At 42.3% G+C, this 24,747-nt stretch overlaps 1 protein-coding gene across 3 annotated transcripts in view; it reads left to right on the forward strand.

Moving 5' to 3' along the window:
• The window catches only part of ABCC1 (ATP binding cassette subfamily C member 1), a 222,725-nt gene that overhangs the window by 120,673 nt on the left and 77,305 nt on the right, over nt 1-24,747 (forward strand). For all 3 annotated transcript variants that reach the window (XM_056536365.1, XM_056536367.1, XM_056536366.1), the window contains exons 3-10: nt 3,627-3,752; nt 3,852-3,989; nt 7,400-7,525; nt 11,159-11,220; nt 11,672-11,803; nt 12,827-13,054; nt 14,616-14,793; nt 15,784-15,945. In XM_056536365.1, the coding sequence (XP_056392340.1) occupies nt 3,627-3,752; nt 3,852-3,989; nt 7,400-7,525; nt 11,159-11,220; nt 11,672-11,803; nt 12,827-13,054; nt 14,616-14,793; nt 15,784-15,945 (1,152 nt within the window). The remainder of the gene's footprint in view (nt 1-3,626; nt 3,753-3,851; nt 3,990-7,399; nt 7,526-11,158; nt 11,221-11,671; nt 11,804-12,826; nt 13,055-14,615; nt 14,794-15,783; nt 15,946-24,747) is intronic.

Here is a 24,747-nt window from a genome sequence, read left to right on the forward strand (position 1 = left end):
TTTGGGGGTGAAATAGGGAAAAAGGGACAATTTATGTTTTTATTGGGGGAGGGGGTTTTTCAAATCTTTTTTTTTTTACTTTTATTTTTACACTTTAATAGTCCCCATAGGGGACTATTTATAGCAATCATTTGACTGCTAATACTGTTCTGTGCTATGCATAGGACATAGCACTGATCAGTATTATCAGTCATATTCTGCTCGATGGCAGACCAGAGCAGAAGACGCCGGGGAGGCAGGTGAGGGGACCTCTGTCTGTAGTTCTGGATGATCAGATCGCTGCGGCAGCGCTGTGGGCGATCCGATCATCCATTTTAGTGACTGCAGCACTGCAGATGCCGTCATCTGTATTGATCTCGGCATTTGAGGGGTTAACGGCGGAAATCCGAGCGTTCGCGATTAGCAGCCGGAACCTGCCGCGTATGACCAGAGCATCGCTCCGATGCTCGCGGTTATGCATAGGACATAAATACCAGCCCACTACCAGCTCACCAGGACGTACATTTACGTCCGGCGTCGTTAAGGGGTTAAAGTGAATGGGTTTCGGTGCCGGTCCTGATGGGATACGGGAGCTCCCGGTTTTGAAATGTCCCAGCTGGATCTGGCAGCTGTAGCAAGCAAACATAATGTGAATGCAGCCTAACACAGGCCAGCTCCATGTTCTCCCTTGCAGAATGGCATACTAAAGATAAAGCTGAAGACATCTGTGAGTGCTGCCTGTCTGGTTTTAAGTTGTGTTGCATAGATCAGTGGATATTTTGTTTAGGCTGAGCACCGCACTTTTATAGCTTTGTTGCCATACTATCATGCCTATTACTGTCTGCTACTCCATTACATGCAGAGACTGGGTCCAGGATTGTCCTGCTGGGAGCTGTAGTTCCGACCTGAAGACTTTCTGAATATATGCATGTATATATGTTCCTGCATAACTTTCAAATGGCTGGAGACAGATCGATGAAACTTGGTACAAATTACTTACTTATAAAAAACTTAAAATATAGTAATAGTGGGTTAGGGTTGATTTAACTCTATACCTCTAGTAATAGAGTTCTAGAGGAATAGAGTTAAATCAACCCTAACCCACCTCCATTTGAGAGGGTGGGAATTTTTGTTTGAAGCCTCATGCAACTATGAACTTCCGGTACATCTCCTGATCGCGTTACTCTCGGGCTGCAGAAGTTCCCCGGGACTTTTAAATATCCTACCGACTGACTGGCAGGCAGGTGCATAGAATCGTTGGTGCAAGGGATGGGACATGAGGACAAGAGCATCATTGTTGCTTTTCCTCTACCACAAGGTAAAGATAGAAGAAGGACCTAGCAACATCAGGTACTCGGCTAGTATCCAATAAAAAGTGATGCTGACCTAATTCACACATAGGTTAATGTTCCTGGAGGTTCTCAAAACTAGATATACATGCCATGTAGTAATGTTTGTGGGGTGGGCATTTTACTGGACCTTTTCTCTGAAATGTCAAATAAACAATTGATTCAACTTTACATTAAAGTGGTTATCCATCATAAGGTGATTTTAGTATGTACCTGGCAAGCAGTAATGGACATGCTTAGGAAGGATCTGCGCTTGTCTTGGCTAAATGGTTATGTCATTCTTTTTGTGAACTTGTTTCCTGTTTGATGTTTGTTTGACTACAAATCCCACAATGCCATTTTCCTCATTCTCACACATCAGCCACCCTACACATTAAAACAAAAGACCTGTGGTTTTCAATCAGGGTGCCTACAGCTGTTGCATTACTTGCAGATTGCTCTCTCCACCCATTGAAGCAGAAAGACTCCTTGTCATCAGCTGACTAGTGAGTCAGGTCTCGGACGCACTGCAAGCTGGGAAAAATCTGAGACAGCAGTCATTTTGTATGCTGTTAAAAATAAATAGTGGGGTGAAAATCAGAGAAGAATTGTGAGAAAACCGTCACACACAGGTACAGACACTACACTATGAACTACACTAACTTTACAGCCCCTGTAGCATAGTCAAATAAAAAAAATTCCTGGAATACCCCTTTAAGTCCCCCATTTTAAAGGGGTACTCCGCCCCTAGACATCTTATCCCCTATCCAAAGGATAGGGGATAAGATGTCAGATCGCCGCGGTCCCGCTGCTGGGGAGCCGTGGGATCCCCGCTGCGGCACCGCGCTCTCATTACAGCACAGAGCGAGTTCGCTCTGCACGTAATGATGGGCAGTACAGGGGCCAGAGCATCGTTACGTCATGGCCCCGCCCCTTGTGACATCACGGCCCGCCCCTTTCAATACAAGTCTATGGGAGGGGGCGCGGCGGTCGTCACGCCCCCTCCCATAGACTTGCATTAAGGGGACGGGCCGTGATGTCATGAGGAGTGGAGCCATGACGTCACGCTGCTCCGTCCCCCGTATCGCCCGTCATTACGCACAGAGCAAACTCGCTCTGTGCTGTAATGATAGCGCAGTGCTGCAGCGGGGATCCCAGGGCTCCCCAGCAGCGGGACCGCAGCGATCTGACATCTTATCCCCTATCCTTTGGATAGGGGATAAGATGCCTTGGGGCGGAGTACCCCTTTAAGCTGTCCACTTAAACGGGTACTCCGGTGAAAAATCTATTTTTTTTATTAACTGGTGCAAGAAAGTTAAACAGATTTGTAATTTACTTCTATTTAAAAATCTTAATCCTTCCAGTACTTATCAGCTGCTGTATTAACACCTCTGTTCATGTCAGGAACTCTCCAGAGCAGGAACAATTTCCCATAGCAAACCTCTGCTGCACTGGACAGTTCCTGCAGCTGATGAGTACTGGAAGAATTAAGATTTTTTTTTTTTAATAGAGGAAGTAATTTACAAATCTGTTTAACTTTCTTTCACCAGATGATTTAAAAAAATATATATTTTTTTAATTCTACCGGCGTACTCCTTTTATAAAGGCCTATAAAAATGAAAGAAGAGATCTGATTGGTTGCTATGGGCAAATCAGCAACTTTTCCTCTAGACAGGTTTTGATAAATCTCCCCCATTGACCTCACTAGCATCAGCCCCTGTCCATGTTTTAGCTTCTAGTATAAATTGTAAGTTATTAGTTTGGTTAAATCGTGTGGCCCTCCAAACTCCATGCTGATGTTGCCTATGATCAGATTCCGTCCTAGGACTTCAGTGTGACAAGGTAATGGTGCAATCCACTGATCTGCTCTGCAGCCCTTAAATGCTATAGAATTGTGCAGTGTATATTTTGGGGATCTTCCTACTTGCACTTAGAGGACATTGCATATCATTTATTGCCGTAGTATTAGTTGGTACCCATATTAGGGTGCAGTTTAAAGCCAAGGGCGAGCACACCCAGCAACGGATTAGTGTAAGAGATGCTGTGGGGGCACACTCCAGGCAGTATTCTCCCCACTGAATTACTCCGCAATTAAAGCTCCATTAGGTTTGTGTTAATTGTTCACTGACCAATAGAGAAGCATGGGAAACGATGGATTTGACATGTAAAGCTCTGAGCAGTAGCATTATTCTCAATGTTACATTCAGTGTAAAAGGAGGTGATTTAGTTGTGAAATGCTTCATTAATTTTTAGTTCTTTGTATGACCTAGGGCAAGTGTCTTTACTTATTTATTTGTATTTATATTTCATTTTTTGCAGGCTATTGGGCTCCTGTTATGGCTGGTCTGCTGGGCAGATCTATTCTACTCCTTCTGGGAAAGGAGTCAAAGTATTTATCGAGCCCCAGTTTATGTTGTAAGCCCCACTGTGCTGGGTATAACTATGGTAAGAAGATTTATCTAATACTCCATTTATGGTGCCCTGGATTCAAGCTTTTTTAGTCTGCAGTATGGATTGACTTTTCCCTCTCTCTCTGGTTTGCAGCTGCTAGCTACTTTTTTAATTCAATATGAGCGGATAAAAGGAGAGCAGTCTTCAGGTGTATTGATAAACTTCTGGATTATAGCTCTGCTGTGTGCCATACTTATATTCAGGTCCAAAGTTCTCCATGCCTTAAAACCGGTATGTATCTGTTGTTTGTGTAATTGTTGTAAATGTAGTTGAGTGTAACTATCAATTTTATAATACACATCAATGGAAAATGGTCAGATACATGTTTGTAAAATTGTTTGTACTAATATCTCATTCTTCAGACGTTGCGGCATATAATATACATATACAGTACTGAAAATATAATACATACCTAATCTGCTACAGACCTGCTATTTGAAACAATAAGGATGTTTTATTTGACTGGAATAGCTCCTTCTTTAACCCCTTAAGAACGTAGGGTTTTTCTGTTTTTCCAATTTCATTTTTTTTTTTTCTCCTCATCACCATCTAAAAATAACGCTTTCAATTTTGCACCTAAAATTCCATATTATGGCTTATATTTTTCCCCACCAATTCTACTTTGCAGTGACATCAGTCATTTTACAAAAAAAATCCACGGCGAAATTGAAAAAAAATTAATTGTGCGACAAAATTGAAGAAAAAATGCTATTTTGTAAATTTTGTGGCGCTTCCGTTTCTACACAGTACATTTTTCGGTAAAAATGACACATTATCTTCTGTAGGTCCATACGGTTAAAATGATCCCCTACTTATATAGGTTTGATTTTGTATTACTTCTGAAAAAAATCATAACTACATGCAGGGAAATGTATACGTTAAAAACGTTAAAAATCTTCTGACCCCTATAACTTTTTTTTCTCCGCATTCGGGCCGGTATCAGGGCTCATTTCTGTGATGAGATCTGAAGTTTTAATCAGTAGCATTTTTGTTTTGATTGGAATTTATGATCTCTTTTTATTCATTTTTTTTTTTTTTTTTGTGCTATAAAAAGTGACCAAAGATGTGCTATTTTGAACTTTGGAATTTTTTTGCGTGTACGCCATTGATCGTGCGGTTTCATGAACGATATATTTTTATAGTTCGGACATTTTCGCACGCGGCGATACCACATATGTTTATTTTTATTTAAAATAGGAAAGGGGGGGATTCTTACTTTTATTAGGGAAGGGGTTAATTCATCATTAGTAACTTTTTTTTCAAATTTTTTTGCTACGTTATAGCCCCCTCTAGTGGCTATATTATGCATCACATTGATTCTTAACACTGTTAATCAGCAGAGAAATATTTGCCGATGATCAGTGTTATGGGGGCTTGACTTCTCCTGCCTAGATCTCAGGCGTGTCCAATCGCCCATCGGACACGCCGGAGGCAGGTAATGATGGTCACTGTCAGCCCGACAGAGCTGTTGGGATGCCATTTTTTCAACTTTAGACGCGGCGATCAACTTTGATCGCGTCCTCTAAAGGGTTAAAAGCGCACGGCACAAAGATTGGTGCCACATGCTGTTAGCCCAGGGTCCCGACTTTCATTAGCCACCGCGTGACCCCGTGTTATAGGGCCAGGCGCAGGGTGTACATCTGGCCACTGACAGATTTTAAAAACGTTTTATATGTTATACATCCTGGCAATATATTAACCTTTCTAATATATTTCATAAGAAAATTTTATTTTATTTCCTTTTTATAGAAATCATGACTTATAAAAATGTGACTTTGTACAAGCTGAAGCACAGGCATGGACATAGTCCAGTAAGTAAGGGTGGGCTAGCACTCCTCTGTGCTCTCTCCTGTCTGATAGCACTCCTCTGTGCTCTCTCCTGTCTGATAGTACTCCGCTGTGCTCTCTCCTGCCTGATGGTACTCCGCTGTGCTCTCTCCTGCCTGATGGCACTCCGCTGTGTTCTTTCCTGCCTGATGGCACTCCGCTGTGCTCTCTCCTGCCTGATAACACTCCGCTGTGCTCTCTCCTGCCTGATGGCACTCCGCTGTGCTCTCTCCTGCCTGATGGCACTCCCCCTGTGCTATCTCCTGCCTGATAGCACTCCTCTGTGCTCTCTTCTGTCCTATCAGACAGGAGAGAGCACAGAGGAGTGCTAGCCCACCCTCACTTACTGGACTTTGTCCATGCCTGTGCTTCAGCTTGGACAAAGCCATGATTTTCTAAGCCATTATTTCTATAAAAAAGGAAATTTTATTTTCTTATGAAGTATATTAGAAAGTTTAATGTTTTGCCAAGATGTATAACATATAAAAAGTTTTTGAATCTGACAGTGCCCATTTAAAGAGGGATTATGCAGCAAGGGTAGTAATATTATAAATAATCATGTACCCCCCCTACTATAAATTATAATTACAGTGGTCCCTCAAGTTACAATATTTTGGTTCCATTGTATGTTCAGTCCATTGTATGTTGAGACCATAAACCAGGTAATTGGTTCTGAAGCCACCAAAATGTCATCCAAAAAATAGAAAAAAAAAAAGTGAGGATTAGAGAAAACTTAGTAGATAACTAATACAGATAAAGCAAGTCCTTACATATAAAAGTAAGAAAGGGCTGCTGGGAGCTGTAATCACTGTCTATGTAGAGGACAGGAGCTTCTTCAGGGTCCTGTACAGTACACACAATGTCCTAAAAAAAAAAAAATTAATATAATTGAGCTGCCCTCACCTGGAGCATCTAACTGTGGCACAGGTAAATAGTAGTACAGATCATGTAGTACCTCCGTGTACTGTAGGGGGCCCTACCAGACAGCCAGTTATGCATGCTAAAAGTATTGTATATTGAGGCCATTGTAAGTTGATGGATCACTGTAATCTTTCCTTGGTGAATGCTAATATTATTATACCTAAAATTGAAGAACCACTTGTTCAGTGACAATATTAACTCCTTGCTTTCAGCAGTGGATAATTTATAATCCATTAAAATATCATACAGCACAGTACTTAAATGGCCATAAAACATGGAAGATGTGGATACCACCTCTGAGCCCAGAGCTGAGTGCATACCATGCTTCACGTGGTTGTCAGGTTCAGAAAAGAAAAGTACAATAAATGTTATAAAATAAATAGGTTTTAGTAGTTCCCCACTGGTCCTTACTCCAGTCATCACCAATCAGAAGTGATCAGCCGTGATACCAGCTATATTGGCAAGGATTGAAGTGATGACGACTGCTGGTGGTGGGTGGGTGTTTTATTTTACTTTTTTATTTTTTTCAAAGGAACATTTGTGGCTCCTTTTTATGAACTAGAAACACTTAATGTTTTGTTATTTTAAATATAAATAAATCCAGTGCTGTAGTAGCATACTGACCTCCTGCTGCAGTATGTGAGCTCAACTTAAAATACAGAATTTAATTGCCATGCCCCTCGTTCCTTGTGGGAAATGCTTTGAAGCGAGTGTAAAGTAAACATCCATCAAAGGACTAAAAAATGAATGTGTTTAACATTATATCAATCTTTTGTAGTCCAGCTGGGTAGCGTGTCTTGTTATGGAGGGTCTGTCACACATTATACCACCATGTATTTGGAGTATTGTGCTGCCGGCACTTCAATGTGTTCTTGTTTTATTCCTCACTGCAGGATGCCAGTATAGATGTATTCCGGGATGTCACATTCTACATGTACTTTCTGTTGGTATTGGTGGAGCTGGTATTGGCTGCCTTCCCTGACCACCCTCCTCTTTTCTCAGAAAGAGTCAATGATCCTGTGAGTGACCCTCTTTCTAATCGTACAACTTTTATGTAAAATACAAATATTGCCTCTCTTTTGAAGCTGTAAGTTGAGGTCATATGACTCACAGTCCTGGGCTGTAATACAGATGGTAACATGCATCCTCATTATATCAATCTGCAGGAGTTCTTAGTTGTACCTGAGCTGTATCCTGCCGTCTGTCCATTAAAAGCTTGTGTATGTAGTGTCTAGTTGTTAAGTCATTGCTGCACTGTAGATATTTATCCGTGAAATACTGAATGTAGTAGGGACATAAACTGGCAATCATACCATGTATACAGTGTCCTGGATGAAAACATGAGTGCCAGCAGAATCTCACCAAAATGGAATAGCTTAAAAGGGTACTCCCCTGAAATGTATTATTATTTTTTTTTTAAATCAACTGGTGCCAGAAAGTTAAAGGGGTATTCCAGACAAAAGCATCTTATCCCCCATCGAAAGGATAGGGGATAAGAAGTCTGATCGTGCCCCGCGATCTCCCTGCAGCAGCCCGCATTCTATGCGTAGCTGCGTCTGCAGCTTCGGAAACCGCCAGGCTTCCGAGACGGGTATGACGCCACGCCACGCCCCCTCCATTCATGTCTATGGGAGGGGGGCATAACGGCCCCCTCCCATAGACATGAATGGAGGGGGCGTGGCGTGACGTCATGTCACGTCCTGTCTCGGAAGCCCGGCGGTTTCCGAAACTGCAGACACAGCTACGCATAGAATGCGGGCTGCTGCAGGGAGATCGCGGGGGGTCCCAGGGGTGGGCCCCCCACGATCAGACATCTTATCCCCTATCCTTTCGATAGGGGATAAGATGTTTTTAAACAAATTTGTAAATTACTCCTATTTAAAAATCTTAATCCTACCAGTACTTATCAGCTGCTGTAAACTCCACAGAAAGTTATTTTCTTTTTTAATCTCCTTTCTGTCTCACCACAGTGCTCTCTCTGCTTACACCTCTGTCCATTTTAGGAGCTGTCCAGAGCAGGAAAGGTTTGCTATGGGGATTTTCTCCTATTCTGGACAGTTCCTAAAATGGACAGACTGTCAGCTGAGTGCACTTTGGTCAGACAGAAAGGAAATTCAAAAAGAAAAGAACATCCTCTGGAACATACAGCAGCTAAGTACTAGAAGGATTAAGATTTTTAACTTTCTGGCACCAGTTGATTAAAAAAAAAAATGTTTTCCAGTGGATTACCCCTTTTTAAACAACTATTCCTAACATGGATCCTCCAGTCAAATATATTTTTTGATGGATATGTTGTTATTTGAAAACAGATTTGTTGGTTGATTTGTTAAAGGGCCAATCTTATCATAGACAGGTGATCACCATGGATCTCCCTCCAGAAAACAATTGATTTAGCCAGGGGCAGCTGCAGCCATCCAGCAACTTTCCCTGCAGAGACAATGTAACATTTATGGCAGCCATTCAGATGAATGCCCATCCATGTAAATGCTAGGCCTTGTCAAGTATGCCAAAATTCAAGCCATTCCTAAAGGGCACTAATGTAGCCACAAGGAATGTCTGTTATATCAATATTATTTTCTGCTTTTTTACATACCTTTATTTCTAGTGCAGTGTGTTCGAGGGGCAGTGATTTACAAAATGTGTCATGTCTACTCTGAAAAAACCCTATGGGTATAGCTGACATGACAATAAGCATCCAGTAAATTGTACTAGAAATTAAAGGGGTATTCCGTGCAAAAACACTTTATCCCCTATCCAAAGGATAGGGGATAAGATGTCTGATTGTGTGGGTCCCGCCGCTGGGACCCCCCGCGATCACCCTGCAGCACCTACATTCTATGCTAGAGCTGTGTCTCCAGTTTCGGAATCCTCCGGGTTTCCGGGACTGGAGATGTGACGTCATGCCACGCCCCCTTCATTCATGTCTATGGGAGGGGGCGTGACGCCATGTCCTTATTCCCGGAAACCCGTAAGTTTCCAAAACTGTAGACGCAGCTCCCTCAGAGAATGTGGGTGCTGCAGGAGATCACAGGGGTTCCCAGCGGTGGGCCCCCCGCGATCAGACATCTTATCCCCTATTCTTTGGATAGGGGATAAAATGTTTTTTGCCTGGAATACCCCTTTAATGTTACACCCATCTCACTGAAATCTTGGAAATTTGGGGGGGGGGGGTTTGAGGAAATTAATAAAAATAACACCCCTAGATTCAGAGCACCCTAAGCTTTCAGGGGGGGCACAGGTCCTCTTCAATAATAATTTTTTTTTTATCCCACGGTAACCCTAGGTTGTACCCCCTTCCTCCCCAGCAGTCATTATCTTACTCATTCCTTCTAGGGCTGGATACTCATATTACATTTTGAATGGAGCTGGTTTGTAATGTGATGCAGGATTTTTATTTTTTATTTATGTGAACAGTACATGGCCCATTAAGAGTCTTGTGTAGGTTTCTTTGTGGGTTTTAATTCCCTACAATTTATTTTCCACGGTATTTGGTGGGTGGGATAGTGATTGGTAATGTGTTAATGATGTGATATCATTGTTATTTTGTATTGGTATATGTTGGAAAAACAAATTTACCTGCCTCAAGCTCCTTCTGCTCCCTGTTTATGATGACATATTGTCAGCTCAGGCTCCTTTCACACTATGAGCATTCATCCGTTATTAAACGTCAGTTTTCTGTGTGAACGGATGTATAATAACTGATGAAATAACGGGTGATAACGGCTGAATAATGTCCATCACAATAACGGGCATATTCATCTGTTAAGACCCGTTATAACATCCCTCATGTTAACACCTCTGCCTACAGACTCCCACAGCAGGAACTACTACTACTCCCATCATGGAACAGACTTGTTTCCATGATGGGAGTAGTAATTCCCCAGCTACGGGAGTCTGCAGACAGCTGGGGAGACTACATTAGTGTTTGTACTACAACCCCCATCATGGAACAGACTCTTCCATGATGGGGGTTGTAGTACAGGGTCTGAGGGATTGATTGCACTGCGTCTCACTTCTGAGACCCCATTTGATCAGAAGTTACTAAGCAGGGGAGCGGGCAGCATGCTGCGCACCCCTGCGATGTATCATGTGTTTTTACTTACATTTTTGAATCCCCTGAATGGTCGGCATCGAGGAGCCATTCAGGGCTCCCAGCGGGGTTTTTAAAAATAACATTGTGAGTGAGTGGCAGCTGGGGCCATATGTATATTAAAAGCGCTGTGGGAGGGAGGTAATATATGTATAGCCTTCTAGCCCCCCCAGCGCATTTATAATATGCCCCCCCGCAGCGCATTAATAAAGATATGACCACCCCCTGCCAGCGCATTCATAATGTGCCCCCCCACCGTCACGTTCATAATGTGCCCCCCGCCGGCACATTTCTCATATTATGCCACCGCAGCGCTATATGGATACGGATCTTTTAATGGAACAAATTTTGTAGTGTGAAAGGGGCCTTAGTCACTGCAGACAGCAGCGGGGACACACCTCAAGTGATTGGCTAAACGGGCACTTCCTGCACAAACAAAACTTCATCAAAAGCTGGGAACAGCAGGGAACAGGAGATTGGAGAGTTGCAAAGGATTGGGGCTACTTATTAGACATTGACTTTAAGGCTTTTTTTTTTTTCTTCTCTCCTTTATTTGCCCTAGAATCCGTGTCCAGAATCAAGTGCTTCTTTTCTGTCTAAAATTACTTTCTGGTGGATAAGCAGGTGAGACACTCAAACCGTATACAATACTTTCTAAGTGACTGAAATCCTACACATTATCAAGTGTTCTTATTAAATCCCCCTCACCCAGAAGGAAGAAAATGTTATTGTCCAAACCAGGGCTTCCTCCAAAAGGTAGACCTGCCCATCTGCAGACTGCTGTTTCAGGGTTTTTGCTCCTTGTATGTACGGAGCAGGGTACTGGCTGGCTAGAGAGATGCCTAAAGGCCCTTTTCACACTGGCCGACAGACTCCCTATAACCGGTGATGATCTCAGTGAAGCAGACATCTGACGTACAGCTATAATGGATGCCACTTTTTTTCTTCAATCTCACATTATTCAAAGTGATTTTATTTATACCTGTGTTAGATTTGAAGTTGTATTGGAAAAAAGAAGTATTGCTTATTAGCTTCTTAAGAGGATGTTCTTTATTATTTTTCCTTTTTTCTCTAGTATGATGGTACAGGGATACAAGCGCCCCCTGGAAGCCAAGGATTTATGGTCTTTAAACAAAGAAGACACCTCTACAGAAGTTGTACCCGTCCTGGCCAAAAACTGGGAAAAAGAATACCTGAAAGCTAAAAAGTGTGTACTTTAATGAGAAACACAGCATTATGCAGATACATACATTAGTCCTCCTGAAGTGGATTCCAAAATGAGCATTTTAATAGTTTAAAATTAAATTTGTTGTCTTTCCTTGCCAACCCTTTAAAGGGGTACTCCACCCCTAGACATCTTATCCCCTATCCAAAGGATAGGGATAAGATGTCAGATCGCTGCTGGTGACCCCCGGGATCTACCATGCGGCACCCACTTTTAGGGGCTTCCGAAATCGCTGGAGGTCCTCAGGCTGAGTCCATCTCGACCACGGGTACGGATGATCGTTACGTCACGACTCCGCCCCTGTGTGACGTCAGACCCCGCCCCTCAATGCAAGTCTATGGGAGGGGGCAGCGGGACCCCGGCGATCTGACATCTTAAACCTTATCCTTTGGATAGGGGATAAGATGTCTAGGGGCGGAGTACCCCTTTAAGCCCTTTTAAGCAGGGGTTTCAGTCTGTCAGCTAATGGGCGGTGCAGTCCCTTTCTTAGATGGCTGGGTCAATCCACTGACTTATACTTTACTTATATGTTTTATATAAAGTGTATATAGCAAAAATTTGGGGTAAATAAGCCTTCACTTGTTCTATATACTTTTACGAGTTATGAATACTAGGTTTATGGGGATAGTATAATCCAGGGTTTTATTCTGATACTACTTCAGGGATACTCTGCTATCTGGAGAACAGAGTTTCAAAACTCCCAATTTCCAAGTTTGTGCCATAAAATTCAGTGGCGAGGTAGGTGTGTATTTATTAAAGGGGACTTTCTGGTCTTGGGATATAAATGATGTATAAATGAAAAGTTGTGCAACTTTTTAGTATGCTTTGTTTCATGGTTTTTTTTATACTGAATTGGATCTTAATTTGCGGTCAGTGAATAAGAACACTTTTATTTTATTTACATGCTCAATACCAATTTATTGATTGATTTTATATTGCTCAGTTCTAGACTGACTTCTGATTAGACTAGCTGATTTTATCTAGTCCTACTTTTATCTATTACAGACTGCCTTTGAAAATGGTGTATTCCCCTAAGAAACAGACCAAACAGCCTGAGCCAGGAGATGAAACTGTAGAGGAGGCTGAAGCTCTAATTGTGAAGCCGACTACAAAAGACGCGGAATCATCATTGTTTAAAGCTTTATATAAAACCTTTGGCCCTTACTTTTTCATGAGCTGCTTCTTCAAATTCATTCATGACCTATTGATGTTTACTGGACCAGGATTATTAAAGTAAGAGCATGAGAACTATTCTGTCTATGTATGGTTGCTTAAACATGCACTCACCTGCCACCAGTCTCTGGTGCCTTTCTCTACTATCAACGTACTCAGCCAGTCATTGACCATAGCAGTGACCCACATTAGCTAGTTGAGAAGCATGTCGTGATAGAGAATATGAAACCCTGACAGCAGGGAATAGCATCCATGGGGGGGGGGATCAGTGAGTGGCAGGTGAGTGCATTTTCTCAGACTTGTGTATCTTGCTCAATGTCTGCTATGTCCAGATGCCAAAATGTCATCATTTAATTTTCATGTGAAGTAGGCGAACTAGTAGATGGTCTATACTTAACTAGATAGTCCAAAGATACACCATATTTATTAAAGGGGTATTCCAGGATTTTTTTTATTTGACTATGCTACAGGGGCTGTAAAGTTAGTGTAGTTCATAATATAGTGTCAGTACCTGTGTGTGACGGTTTTCTCACAATTCTTCTTCTGTGATTTTCACCCCAATATTTATTTTTACCAGCATACAAAATTACTGTTGTCTCAGATTTTTCCCAAGTTGCAATGCGGCCGAGACCTGACTCACTAGTCAGCTGATGACAGGAAGCCTGTCTGCTTCAATGGGTGAAGCGATCGCTTGGTGGGAGAGAGATCAATCTGCAACAGCTGTAGGCACCCTGATTGAAAACCACACTGATTTGAATGGATGCAGCTCAAATATGTTTCAATGGGTGGGGTGGCTGATGTGTGGGAGGGAGGAAAATGGAATTGTGGGATTTGTAGTCAAAAAAAGAAAAGTCAGACGGGATATACCAGTTAACAAAAAGCTAGCTACAGTGTTATGGTAATCTCACAACATAGCTATTTAGCCCCAAGACAAGTGCAGATCATCCTTCCTAAGCATGTCCATTACTGTCTGCCAGGTACGTGCTAAAATCACCTTATGCTGGATAACTCCTTTAAGCAGTTACTGTGATAATTATTCTTAGTCTTTCTAAGTTTACTCTAAGTATTAAACCATATTAATAGAGCGGCTCCATTACTTATGCTGCATGGTAAATACTGTAAAAATGAACATATAAGAAATGCCAAAATTGATGAGTTTTCCAAATTGGATGTCTGTGCCAATTATAAGCTGTCTCAAAACCCAGACAGAGCTTGCGTTTTTGCCAAACGCATTGACACAAAAGCAAAACCTGGTTAGTTTAAAATGTAGCGAGAACGAAAAACAATTGCATCTACCAAGGTTGTGTCTTTAAGGGGATGAGCACCCTCTAGTGGCTGCTGTTTTAGACTTGTGTATGTTCAGGGCATTTGAAGCTCTGTATTATAAAAATAAAAAAATGAACACTGACAGTCATAATATAATATTAGGAAATTAATCAGCCCAGAATTTTGACCTTAAAATGACAAGATGATAAATGGTGGAGACTTAGTTGACACCAATATTTATTTGCATCTATTTACATCATTGGCATTTATTTACATCTGTAGATTGGTTTTGATTTCTTGGTCATAATTTTATTTCTAAAATGTGATATATGTATTTATTTTTTTTTTTTTTCAGATTGCTTATTCAGTTTGTGGGTGATAAAAATGCTCCGGACTGGCATGGATATCTGTACACAGGGTTGTTGTTCGTCTGCGCCTGCCTTCAGACTCTCATCTTACACAAATATTTTCATATCTGCTTTGTTACGGGAATGAGACTTAAAACGGCCATAATTGGTCTTGTCTATCGCAAAGTAAGTCTTCATTGTGCTAGTTCTGAGATTGCAGTGTTTTCTGAGAGACCCCACATGGATTGGTTATAGACTTCCACTTTAATTCTTTTGTTCAGTGATAGATTTTCTTTTAGCTGTTGGAGCATTCCCAATAAAAGACGCAGAGTTGTTTGTAGAGTTCATTTTCCCTGTGGCTCCACTTTAGAATCTGCCTGCAGACCGCATTTCACTGTTGTCTCAAAACAGTATATAGTCTCCTGTTTCAAGGGCTTTTTTCTGGATTTGAAGAGGTTTTTATAAAAGACGACAACTTATAGACTGTGAACAGCTCCTAGAAAACAAAGTATTATGTAGCAGCCATTCAGATGTATAGCTGTCCAAGCAATGCATGTTTGGCTTGAGTCTATAGCCATACCTACAGCCTTGAACACTAGTGTCCTATCCATGGGTTAGACACGGATGTGTTACTGTGGGAATCTGACCACCCCAGTACCCCAACTAATCAACAATACTCCCTGAAGTGCTGTGGCCCCTTCGTTGCGGTATCTTACTGCAATGCCGACCACGCAGCGGTGTCTGTACTGTCGCTCACTTTAGTAGGTGTAGAGCTGCAGTACAACTCTGATCATTTAGGGGCTATTCTAAGAATAGTTTCATCAATGTGTGTCAGGAAAACCCTCAATTTACAATTGAACACATCAGTGGTCACTAGTACCCTAACTTTACCATCCACTAAATTAATTATAAATGTAAAACACAACTTTTATTACTGTGCCTACTATTAAAAACCCAACAGGTGGTCTCTTTATATTGTGCTCAATAACTTATAAAGCATGTCACTTTATGCATAGGTTCTTTTGGTAAAAAAGGAAAACCCTCAAAGCACTTTGACATTCACAATGTTATCTACACTCGGCACGTTAACTTTATGATATTATCTATTCACCAGTGTTCGCATGATCATGTTATATTTTGCTAGCGAATTGACTGGACCCTTAACCTTACTTTCAGGCTCTAGTGATCAGTAATGCAGCACGTCGCACATCTACTATTGGTGAAATTGTTAACTTGATGTCTGTAGATGCACAAAGGTTTATGGATCTGGCAACCTACATAAACATGATTTGGTCTGCTCCTCTTCAAGTTATATTGGCTCTGTATTTACTGTGGCAAGTAAGTTATTTTTATTCTTCCCTTTCTTTTGTCTGGTAGTGGTTTGGCATGGACAACACACACCGTGCTATATAAAATCATAAGATCAAAAATGTATTTTATGTGAAAATTACTAAAATTGCCTTTTGTCAGTTTGAGATTTGTTTGAACCTTTTTTGTCATGATGATAGTTTTATTAACTTTTTTCGTACTAGCAAGGGAGAAAATTATTCAACCATATAATGTGTGGGAGGGGGGAATAGACCATTTAACCCCTTAACGTTTTTCCGTTTTTGCATTTTCATTTTTTCCTCATCACCTTCCAAAAATCATAACTCTTCCAATTTTGCACCTAAAAATCCATATTATGGCTTATTTTTTGCACCACCAATTCTACTTTGCAGTGACATTAGTAATTTTACCAAAAAATCCATGGCGAAACGGAAAAAAAAACATTGTGCGACAAAATTGAAGAAAAAATTTCATTTTGTAACTTTTGGGGGCTTCCGTTTCTACGCAGTGCATCTTTATTCTTTATTCTTATCTTTATTCTGTAGGTCCATACGGTTAAAATGATGCCCTACTTATATAGGTTGGATATTGTCATACTTCGGAAAAAATCATAACTGCATGCAGGAAGATTTATATGTTAAAAATTCTCATCTTCTAACCCCTATAACTTTTTTATTTTCCAAGTACGGGCCAGTATGAGGACTAATTTTTTGTGCCGTGTTCTGAAATTTTTATCGGTACCATTTTTGTATTAATCAGACTTTTTGATCACTTTTTATTCATTTTTTCATGATATAAAAAGTGACCAAAAATACACTATTTTGGACTTTGGAATTTTGACCGTGCGATTTAATTAACAATATATTTTTATAGTTCGGACATTTTCGCACGCGGCGATACCACATATGTTTGTTTTTATTTACAGTTTTTTTTTTTATGGGAAAAGGGGGGTGATTCAAACTTTTAATAGGGAAGGGGTTAAATGACCTTTTAACTTTTGCAGCGCTGCAGCTCCCATAGGAACCTATAACACTGCACAGACTGATCTCCTATGCTGATCCCTGCAAAGCCATAGCTTTGCAGGGATCAGTCAGATAGGCGGTCGATTGCTCAAGCCTGTAGCTCAGGCTTGGAGCAATCAATCTTCGATCGGACGCCGCAGAGAGAGGTAAGGAGACCTCTGCCTGCATCCCAGCTGATCGGAACATCGCGATTTTATCTCGATGTCCCGATCAGCCCGACTGAGCTGCCGGGAACGGTTTACTTTCGTTTTCAGACGCAGCGATCAACTTTGATCGCCGCATCTGAAGGTTAATAGCGCGCCGCACTGCGATCAGTGCCGCACCCTATTAGCCACGGGTCCCGGCTGTTGTTAGAGGCCGGGCCCGACCCGCCGTGGCCCCGCGTTATAGATCGGGAGCGGACTCCTGAAGTAGCAGTACGTCAGAGTCCTTAAGGGGTTAAAGGGGGTTATCAAGGATTACAAAAACAGTGCTGCACCTTTCCTGAGGTTTATGTGGTCTTACAATTCTGATACATATACTTCGATAAATCTTAGGCTATGTTAACATGGCCGTTGTCCCCCGTCCTCATTTTCTCCTGTCAAAGCTTCCAAAACAGAGCATACTACTAACTGATGCAAAAGGATGCCATTTAGTGGCATCCTTTTGCATCAGTTTTCCATCCGTTAGTTTGAAAAGTCAGCCACCTACAGACTCCAGCAGTAGAGACTACTACTCTCATCATGGAACAGACCTGTTTCCAGAATGGGAGTAATAGTAGTGCTTGTACTACTACTGTGTAGTATAGTGTAGTGCTTGTACTACTACTACTCCCATCATGGAACAGAGCCTGTTCCATGTTGGGGGTAGTAATACAGGGGCTGAGGGATCGATTGCATTGGGTCTCACTTCTGAGATACGATGCAATGAGAAGTTATTAAGCAGGGGAGCAGGCGACATGCTCCGCTCCCCTGCGATGTATATTGTCTTTTACTTTAATTTTTAAATACCCCGCCAGGAGCCCTTAATGGCCTGCACTACAGGCCATTCAGGGCTCCCGGCAGGGTTTTTAACCCATTAAGGACTCAGCCCTTGTTCACCTTTTAAAGGGGTAGTCCAGTGGTGAAAAACATCCCCTATCCTAAGGATAAGTTTGAGATCGCGGGGGGTCCGACCGCTGGGGCCCCCGTGATCTCCTGTACGGGGCCCCGGCTTGCTGACCAGATAGCGCGTGTTGACCACCGCACGAAGCAGCGGCCGAAACGCCTCCTCAATACAACTCTATGGCAGAGCCGGAGATTGCCGAAGGCAGTGCTCCGGCTCTGCCATAGAGTTGTATTGAGGGGGCGTGTCAGCCGCCACTTCGTGCGGTGGTCAACACGCCCCCTTCCCACAGGCTGTCAGGGCCCCATACAGGAGATCGCGGGGGGCCCCAGCGGTTGGACCCCCCGCGATCTGAAACTTATCCCCAATCCTGAGGATAGGGGATAAGTTTTTCACCACTGGATATCTCCTTTTAAGGACTCAGCCCTTTTTTGCAATTCTGACCACTGTCACTTTATGCATTGATAACTCTGGGATGCTTTTACCAATTATTCTGATTCTGAGAGAGTTTTTTCGTTACCTATTCTACTTTAACATAGTGGTAAATTTTCGTCGTTATTTTTGAATTTTAAAATTTTGAATTTTTCTAACTTTGAAACTCTCTTCTTGTAAGAAAAATGTGTATTCCAAATAAATTATATATTGATTCACATATACAATATGTCTACTTTATGTTGACATGTTGACATGTTTTTTTTACTTTTTGATGACATTAGAGGGCTTCAAAGCATAGCAGCAATTTTCAAAATTTTCATGAAAATTTTCAATATCTGACATTTTCAGGGACCAGTTAAGTTTGAAGTGGATTTGATGGGCCTTTCTGTGAGAAATCCCCCATAATGGACCCCATTATAGAAACTACACCACTCAAAGTATTCAAAATGACATTCAGAAAGTTTAACCCTTTAGGTGTTTCACAAGAATAGCAGCAAAGTGGAGGAGAAAAATCTAAATCTAAATTTTTTTACACTAACATGTTCTTGTAGCCCCATTTTTTTTCATTTTTAAAAGTGATAAATGGAGAAAAAGCCCCCCAAAACTTGTAGCCCAATTTCTCTTGGTTATGGAAATACCTCATATGTTGACATAAAGTGCTCTGCGGGCTCACAACATGGCTCAAGAGGGAAAGAGCAGCTGTGGGATTTTTTAAAACAAATTTTGCTGTCATGGTTTTTGGGGTCCATGTTGCATTTAGGAAGCCCCCATGGTGCCAGAACCGCAAAATAACCCACACATGGCATACTATTTTGGAAACTATACTCCTCAAGGAACAGAACAAGGGGTATAGTGAGCCTTAACACCGCACAGGTGTTTGAATACTTTGTGTTGAAGTTGGCCGTGAAAATGGAAAATTTGATTCAACCCTAAAATGATGGTGTTACCCCCAAATTTTTCTTTTTCATAAGGAGGAATAAGAGAAAATGGACCCCAAAATTTGAAGCCCAATTCTCCTGATTAAGAAAATGCCCCATATGTGGCGCCATTGGACTTTTGGAGACAGAATTTTGATGAAATTGAATTTTGGTGCCATGTGCATTTACAAACCTCCCATAGTGCCAGAACAGCAGAAACCCCCCACATGTGACCACATTTTGGAAACTATACCCCTCACAGAATTAAATAAGGAGTGCAGTGAGTATTTACACCCCACTGGCGTTTGACAGAGCTTTGGAACAGTGGGCTGTGCAAATGAAAAATTACATTTTTCATTTTCACAGACCACTGTTCAAATAATCTGTCAGACACCAGTGGGGTGTAAATGCTCACTGCACCCCTTATTACATTATGCGAGGGGTGTGGTTTCTAAAATGGGGTCACGTGGGGGGGTCCACTGTTCTGGCACCACGGAGGGGCTTTGTAAACACGCATGGCCTTAAATTCCAGACACAGTCTCTCTCCAAAAGCCCAATGGCGCTCCTTCTCTTCTGAACATTGTAGTGCGCCCGGCGAGCACTTTAAATCCACAATATGGGGCATTTCCATACTCAGGAGAAATGGGGTTACAAATTTTGGGGGGCTTTTTTCCTATTACCCCTTGTGAAAATAAAAAATTTGGGATGACACCAGCATTTTAGTAAAAAAAAAAAGAAAATAATTTTATTTTCACATCCAACTTTAATGAAAATTCTTCAAACACCTGTGGGAAGTTAAGGCTCACTATACCCCTTGTTACGTTCCATGAGGGGTGTCTTTTCCAAAATGGGGTCACATGTGGGTATTTATTTTTTGCATTTATGTCAGAACCGCTGCAACAATCAGCCACCCCTGTGCAAATCACCTCAAATGTACATGAGGCCTAAATTAGGGATTTGCATAGGGACTGACCCGGATGCAAGAATTACACTTGCCTCGATACCAAAATTACCCTACGACCGTGTTCCCCAAACGTGGTGCCTCCAGCTGTTGCAAAACTCCCAGCATGCCTGGACAGTCAATGGCTGTCCGGCAACACTGGGAGGAGTTGTTTTGCAACAGCTGGACGCTCCGTTTTAGAATCCGTGCCGTATCGGACGTCTCTCACTGTGTAGGGGTATATGTATGTGTAGTGTTTTACCATTTATTTTGTGTAGGTGTAGTGTAGTGCTTTTAGGCTACAATCACACGGGCTTGAGCTGCAGCGGAAAATTAGCTGCATCTCAAACTTGCAGCTAGAAACTCACTGTAAACCCGACCGTGTGAATGTACCCTGTACATTCACATGGTGGGGCGGGCAAACCTCCAGCTATTGCAAAGCTACAACTCCCAGCATGCCCTTTGGCTGTCTGTGCATGCTGGGGGATTGCAGTTATGCCACAGCTGTTGGCACACTGGTTGCAAAACACTGAGTTAGGTAACAAACTCTGTTACGCCACCAGTGTGCCTTCAGCTGTTGCAAAAACTACAATTCCAAGCATGCATCGTCTCAGTGCATGCTGGGAGTTATTGTCTGTTTCCTAACTCAGTGTTTCCCAACCCGTGTGCCTCAAGCTGTTGCAAAACTATTTCCCAACCAGTGTACTTCCAGTTGTTGCAAAACGACAGCTCCCAGCATGCCTAAACAGCCGAAGAGCATGTTGGGAGTGGTAGTTATGCAACAACTGGAGGAGAACGGTTTGGAAACCACTGTGTGTCCAAACTGTAGCCCTCCAAATGTTGCAAAACCACAACTCCATGCATGCTCAGACTGTCCAGGCATGCTGGGAGTTGTAGTTCTTCAACATCTGGCACTTCAGACGTTGCCGAACTACAACTCCCAGCATGCCTGGGCAGTCTGGGCATCCTTTGATGTAATTGTAATTTTGTAATTTTGCAACATCTGGAGTGGTACAGTTTGGACACCACTGTATAGTGGTGTCCAAACTGTGCTCTTCCAGATGTTGAAAAACTAAATCTCCCAGCATGCTGAGACTGTCCAGACATGCTGGGAGTTGTAGTTCTGCAACATCTGAAGTGCCAGATGTTGAAGAACTACAACTTCCAGCATGCCTGGACAGTCTGAGCATGCATGGAGTTGTGGTTTTGCAACATCTGTAGTGCTACAGCTTGGGCACCACTGTATAGTGGTCTCCAAACTGTGGCCCTCAAGATGTTGCAAAACTACAACTCCCAGCTTGCCCAGACAGCCTATGGCTGTCTGGGCATGCTGGGAGTTGTAGTTTGGCAACTCCTAGAAGGCAGCAGTGAAGGTCACTTACCACGGATCTTTATTGCTGCTTTCACCACTGCTCTGCCGCCGATCCCGTTGCTGCTTACGCGAGCCCGCCACCATTGACTGTTCCTCCACCTCCTCATGGACTCCTGTACCCGCTCCGCTCGACTTCCAGGGGCGAGCAGAGCGGGGATTTCAACTGTAGCCTGGTCCGGTCCCCGCCCAGTGAACGGCAGGGGCCGGAAGAACGCAGGGCGTACCAGTACACCCTGAGTCCTTAAGGACTCGTAAACAGGGGGTGTATGGGTACGCCCTGTGTCCTTAAGGGGTTAAAATTGTACTGTGGATAATTAAATTCCCCCGACAAAATTGATTCACGTGATGAACAGCGGGGACTGACATGTCCCCACTGTGCGTTCTAATTGCACTGGGTACGGGCAGCATATTGGAAGTACCACCCGGGGAATAATAATTGGGAGTACAAGCAGCAGGGGAGATAATTGGTAGAATTGGGGGCAGGGGGAATAATTGGTGGTGGAGGGGGGGGGGGGGCAGGGGGATTTTGGAGTCAGGGGAATAAAATTAAATTATGCACAGTGCAAGTTGAAAAACCCCGCCGGGAGCCCTGAATGGCCACTCGGTGTTGGCCATTCAGGTCTCCCAGCGGGGTATATAAAAGACACAATATACTTTGCAGGGGAGCGGAATATGCCGCCCGCTCCCCTGCTTAATAACTTCCCATCGCATCGGGTCTCGATCAATCCCTCAGCACCTGTACTACTACCCCAACATGGAACACACTGTTCCATGATGGGGGTAGTAGTACAAGCACTAATGTAGCCTTCCCAGTATCCCGCAGACTCCCACATCCATGGGAACTACTCCCATCATGGAAACAAGTCTGTTCCATGATGGAGTAGTAGTCCCCCAGTACTGCAGGAGTCTGCTGATTTCACCTTTTCTGAGCATGCTCAGAAGTAATAACTATTCAAAAACTGATATTAAAAAATGGATGCAAATGGATGACATTAAAGGCTCTTCCGTTTGGCATAGACTTTTATGTTAAATTTATTTTCTTTGTTTCTGTTCTGTTTTTTTTTTTGCCAGCGAAAAGACGATGCTTGTAGTTTTTTTTTTTTTTTCTCCGTAAAAAAAAAAAACGGAACAGGAAGCAAAAAAAAAATCAATGGTATCCTTTTACAGCCGTTTGCAACCAGTTTGCAAAATTATTGAACGGATTGCAGAACAGGCATGAATTAACAGGGGCAGACGTTAATGTGAACAAGCCCTAAGTTGCAATACCACACAGAAACTGAGGACAAGAGTGGTGCTTTTCTGGGAAAAAAGTGGCTATGCTTTTCTAATCCTGGATAACCTCTTTAACTGTCTGGGCATTCTTCTAAGTTTAACCTCTTAACGATGCAGGACGTAAATGTACGTCCTGGTACGGTGGTACTTAACGCACCAGGATGTATATTTATTATTTATGTCCTGTACATTACTGCGAGCATCGGACCGATGCTCGGGTCATGTGCGGCAGGTCCCGGCTGCTATCAACTCATCTGACTCCGGCCGTCTCCAAGGGTCTTCTGCTCTTGTCTGAGATCGAGCAGACCAAAGCCGAAAATAGTCGATAATGCTGATCAGTGCTATGCCCTATGCATAGCACTGAACAGTATTAGCAATCAAGAGATTGCTATAGATAGTCCTCTATGGGGACTATTAAAGTGTAAAAATAAAAGTAAAAAAATTGGAAAAATCCCCTCCTCCAATAAAAAAAAGTAAATTGTCCCTTTTTCCCATTTTACCCCCAAAAAGTGTAAAAGAAAAAGAGTAAAAAATAAACATATTTGGTATTGCCGCATGCGTAAATATCTGAACTATTAAAATATAATGTTAATGACCCTTTACGGTGAACATAAAAAAAAAAAATAAAAAGTCCAAAATTGCTGGTTTTTTGTAACATTATATTCCCCGCATGCCGCAAAATTTCGCACAGTACGGGGAGGAGACAGCGGGCTGCAAAATTTCGGTCTGCGGGACGCGAGTTTGAGACCCCTGCCCTAAACTTACTTAGACTTTGTGAGTTAGATTAGGGCGGGAGTTAATGATGGGAAGAGATTAGACTGAAGGTCTTCTGTGTGTTTGAGGTAAGGGATGCATTGTGTGTTTAGAGAGAGTTTGTGGTGTAGGCTAGATGCTAAGCTTTGTGAAGGCTAAGAGGAGGAGCTTATTATTATATTTAAATACGTCTAATTATTATTTTAAATATATATATTTTTCCTTATAAGGGATATACCCCCCTCCCTGTTTCTTACCTGTGGTCAGATAGGCGGGGCAGCACATTCCCTGGTTGTCCATCCTACATACCTACAGCAGCCTATTTAGTGAAGAGGGGGCCAGCACACACAATCTTCTACATTCTGCATCTTCTCTCTGCAACAATTGCAAATCTGGCCTTTAGCACAGAGCCTGACAACCGGGGACTCACGAAAGCTGCAGGAAGCAGAAGATGGTGTGTGCTGGGTCCCCTCTTCACTAAACAGGCTGCAGAGGACCACAGTTACATATATACATGGTGATAATCGCTAAGATTATGTGAACTTTAGAAATTGGCTGACCAAATAATCGACCAACCAATTAATTGACTATGAAAATAGTTGACAACTATTTTCATAATAATAAATTAGTTGCCAATTAATCGATTAGTTGTTTCAGGCTTAGTTGTTTTATAAAATAATTTTGGATGTTCATGACTTAAAGGAGAAATACGGCGCAAATCTTTTAACTTTTCCTGTGCCCGGGCTGCAAAAACTAAAAAGACAAACTTTAGCTCACCTTCCTACATTCCCTCGTTGCGCCGATATCGGCGTCCCGATCCACCACTGCTCCTCGGAAGGTGAGTTTTTTTTTTTTTTTTGCAGCCCGGGCACAGGAAAAGTTTAAGATTTGCACCGCAGTTCCCCTTTAAAGGGAAATGGACAACAGTGTCCCTAGAATTAACTTGCTGGTAAAGGCCAATAGTGTGGGTGATGCTGATTACAATGGTTTTAATGGTTTTTATTCCTGAGATATTAT

The sequence above is a fragment of the Hyla sarda genome, chromosome 8 (assembly GCF_029499605.1).
Source record: "Hyla sarda isolate aHylSar1 chromosome 8, aHylSar1.hap1, whole genome shotgun sequence".
Taxonomy (NCBI): domain Eukaryota; kingdom Metazoa; phylum Chordata; class Amphibia; order Anura; family Hylidae; genus Hyla; species Hyla sarda.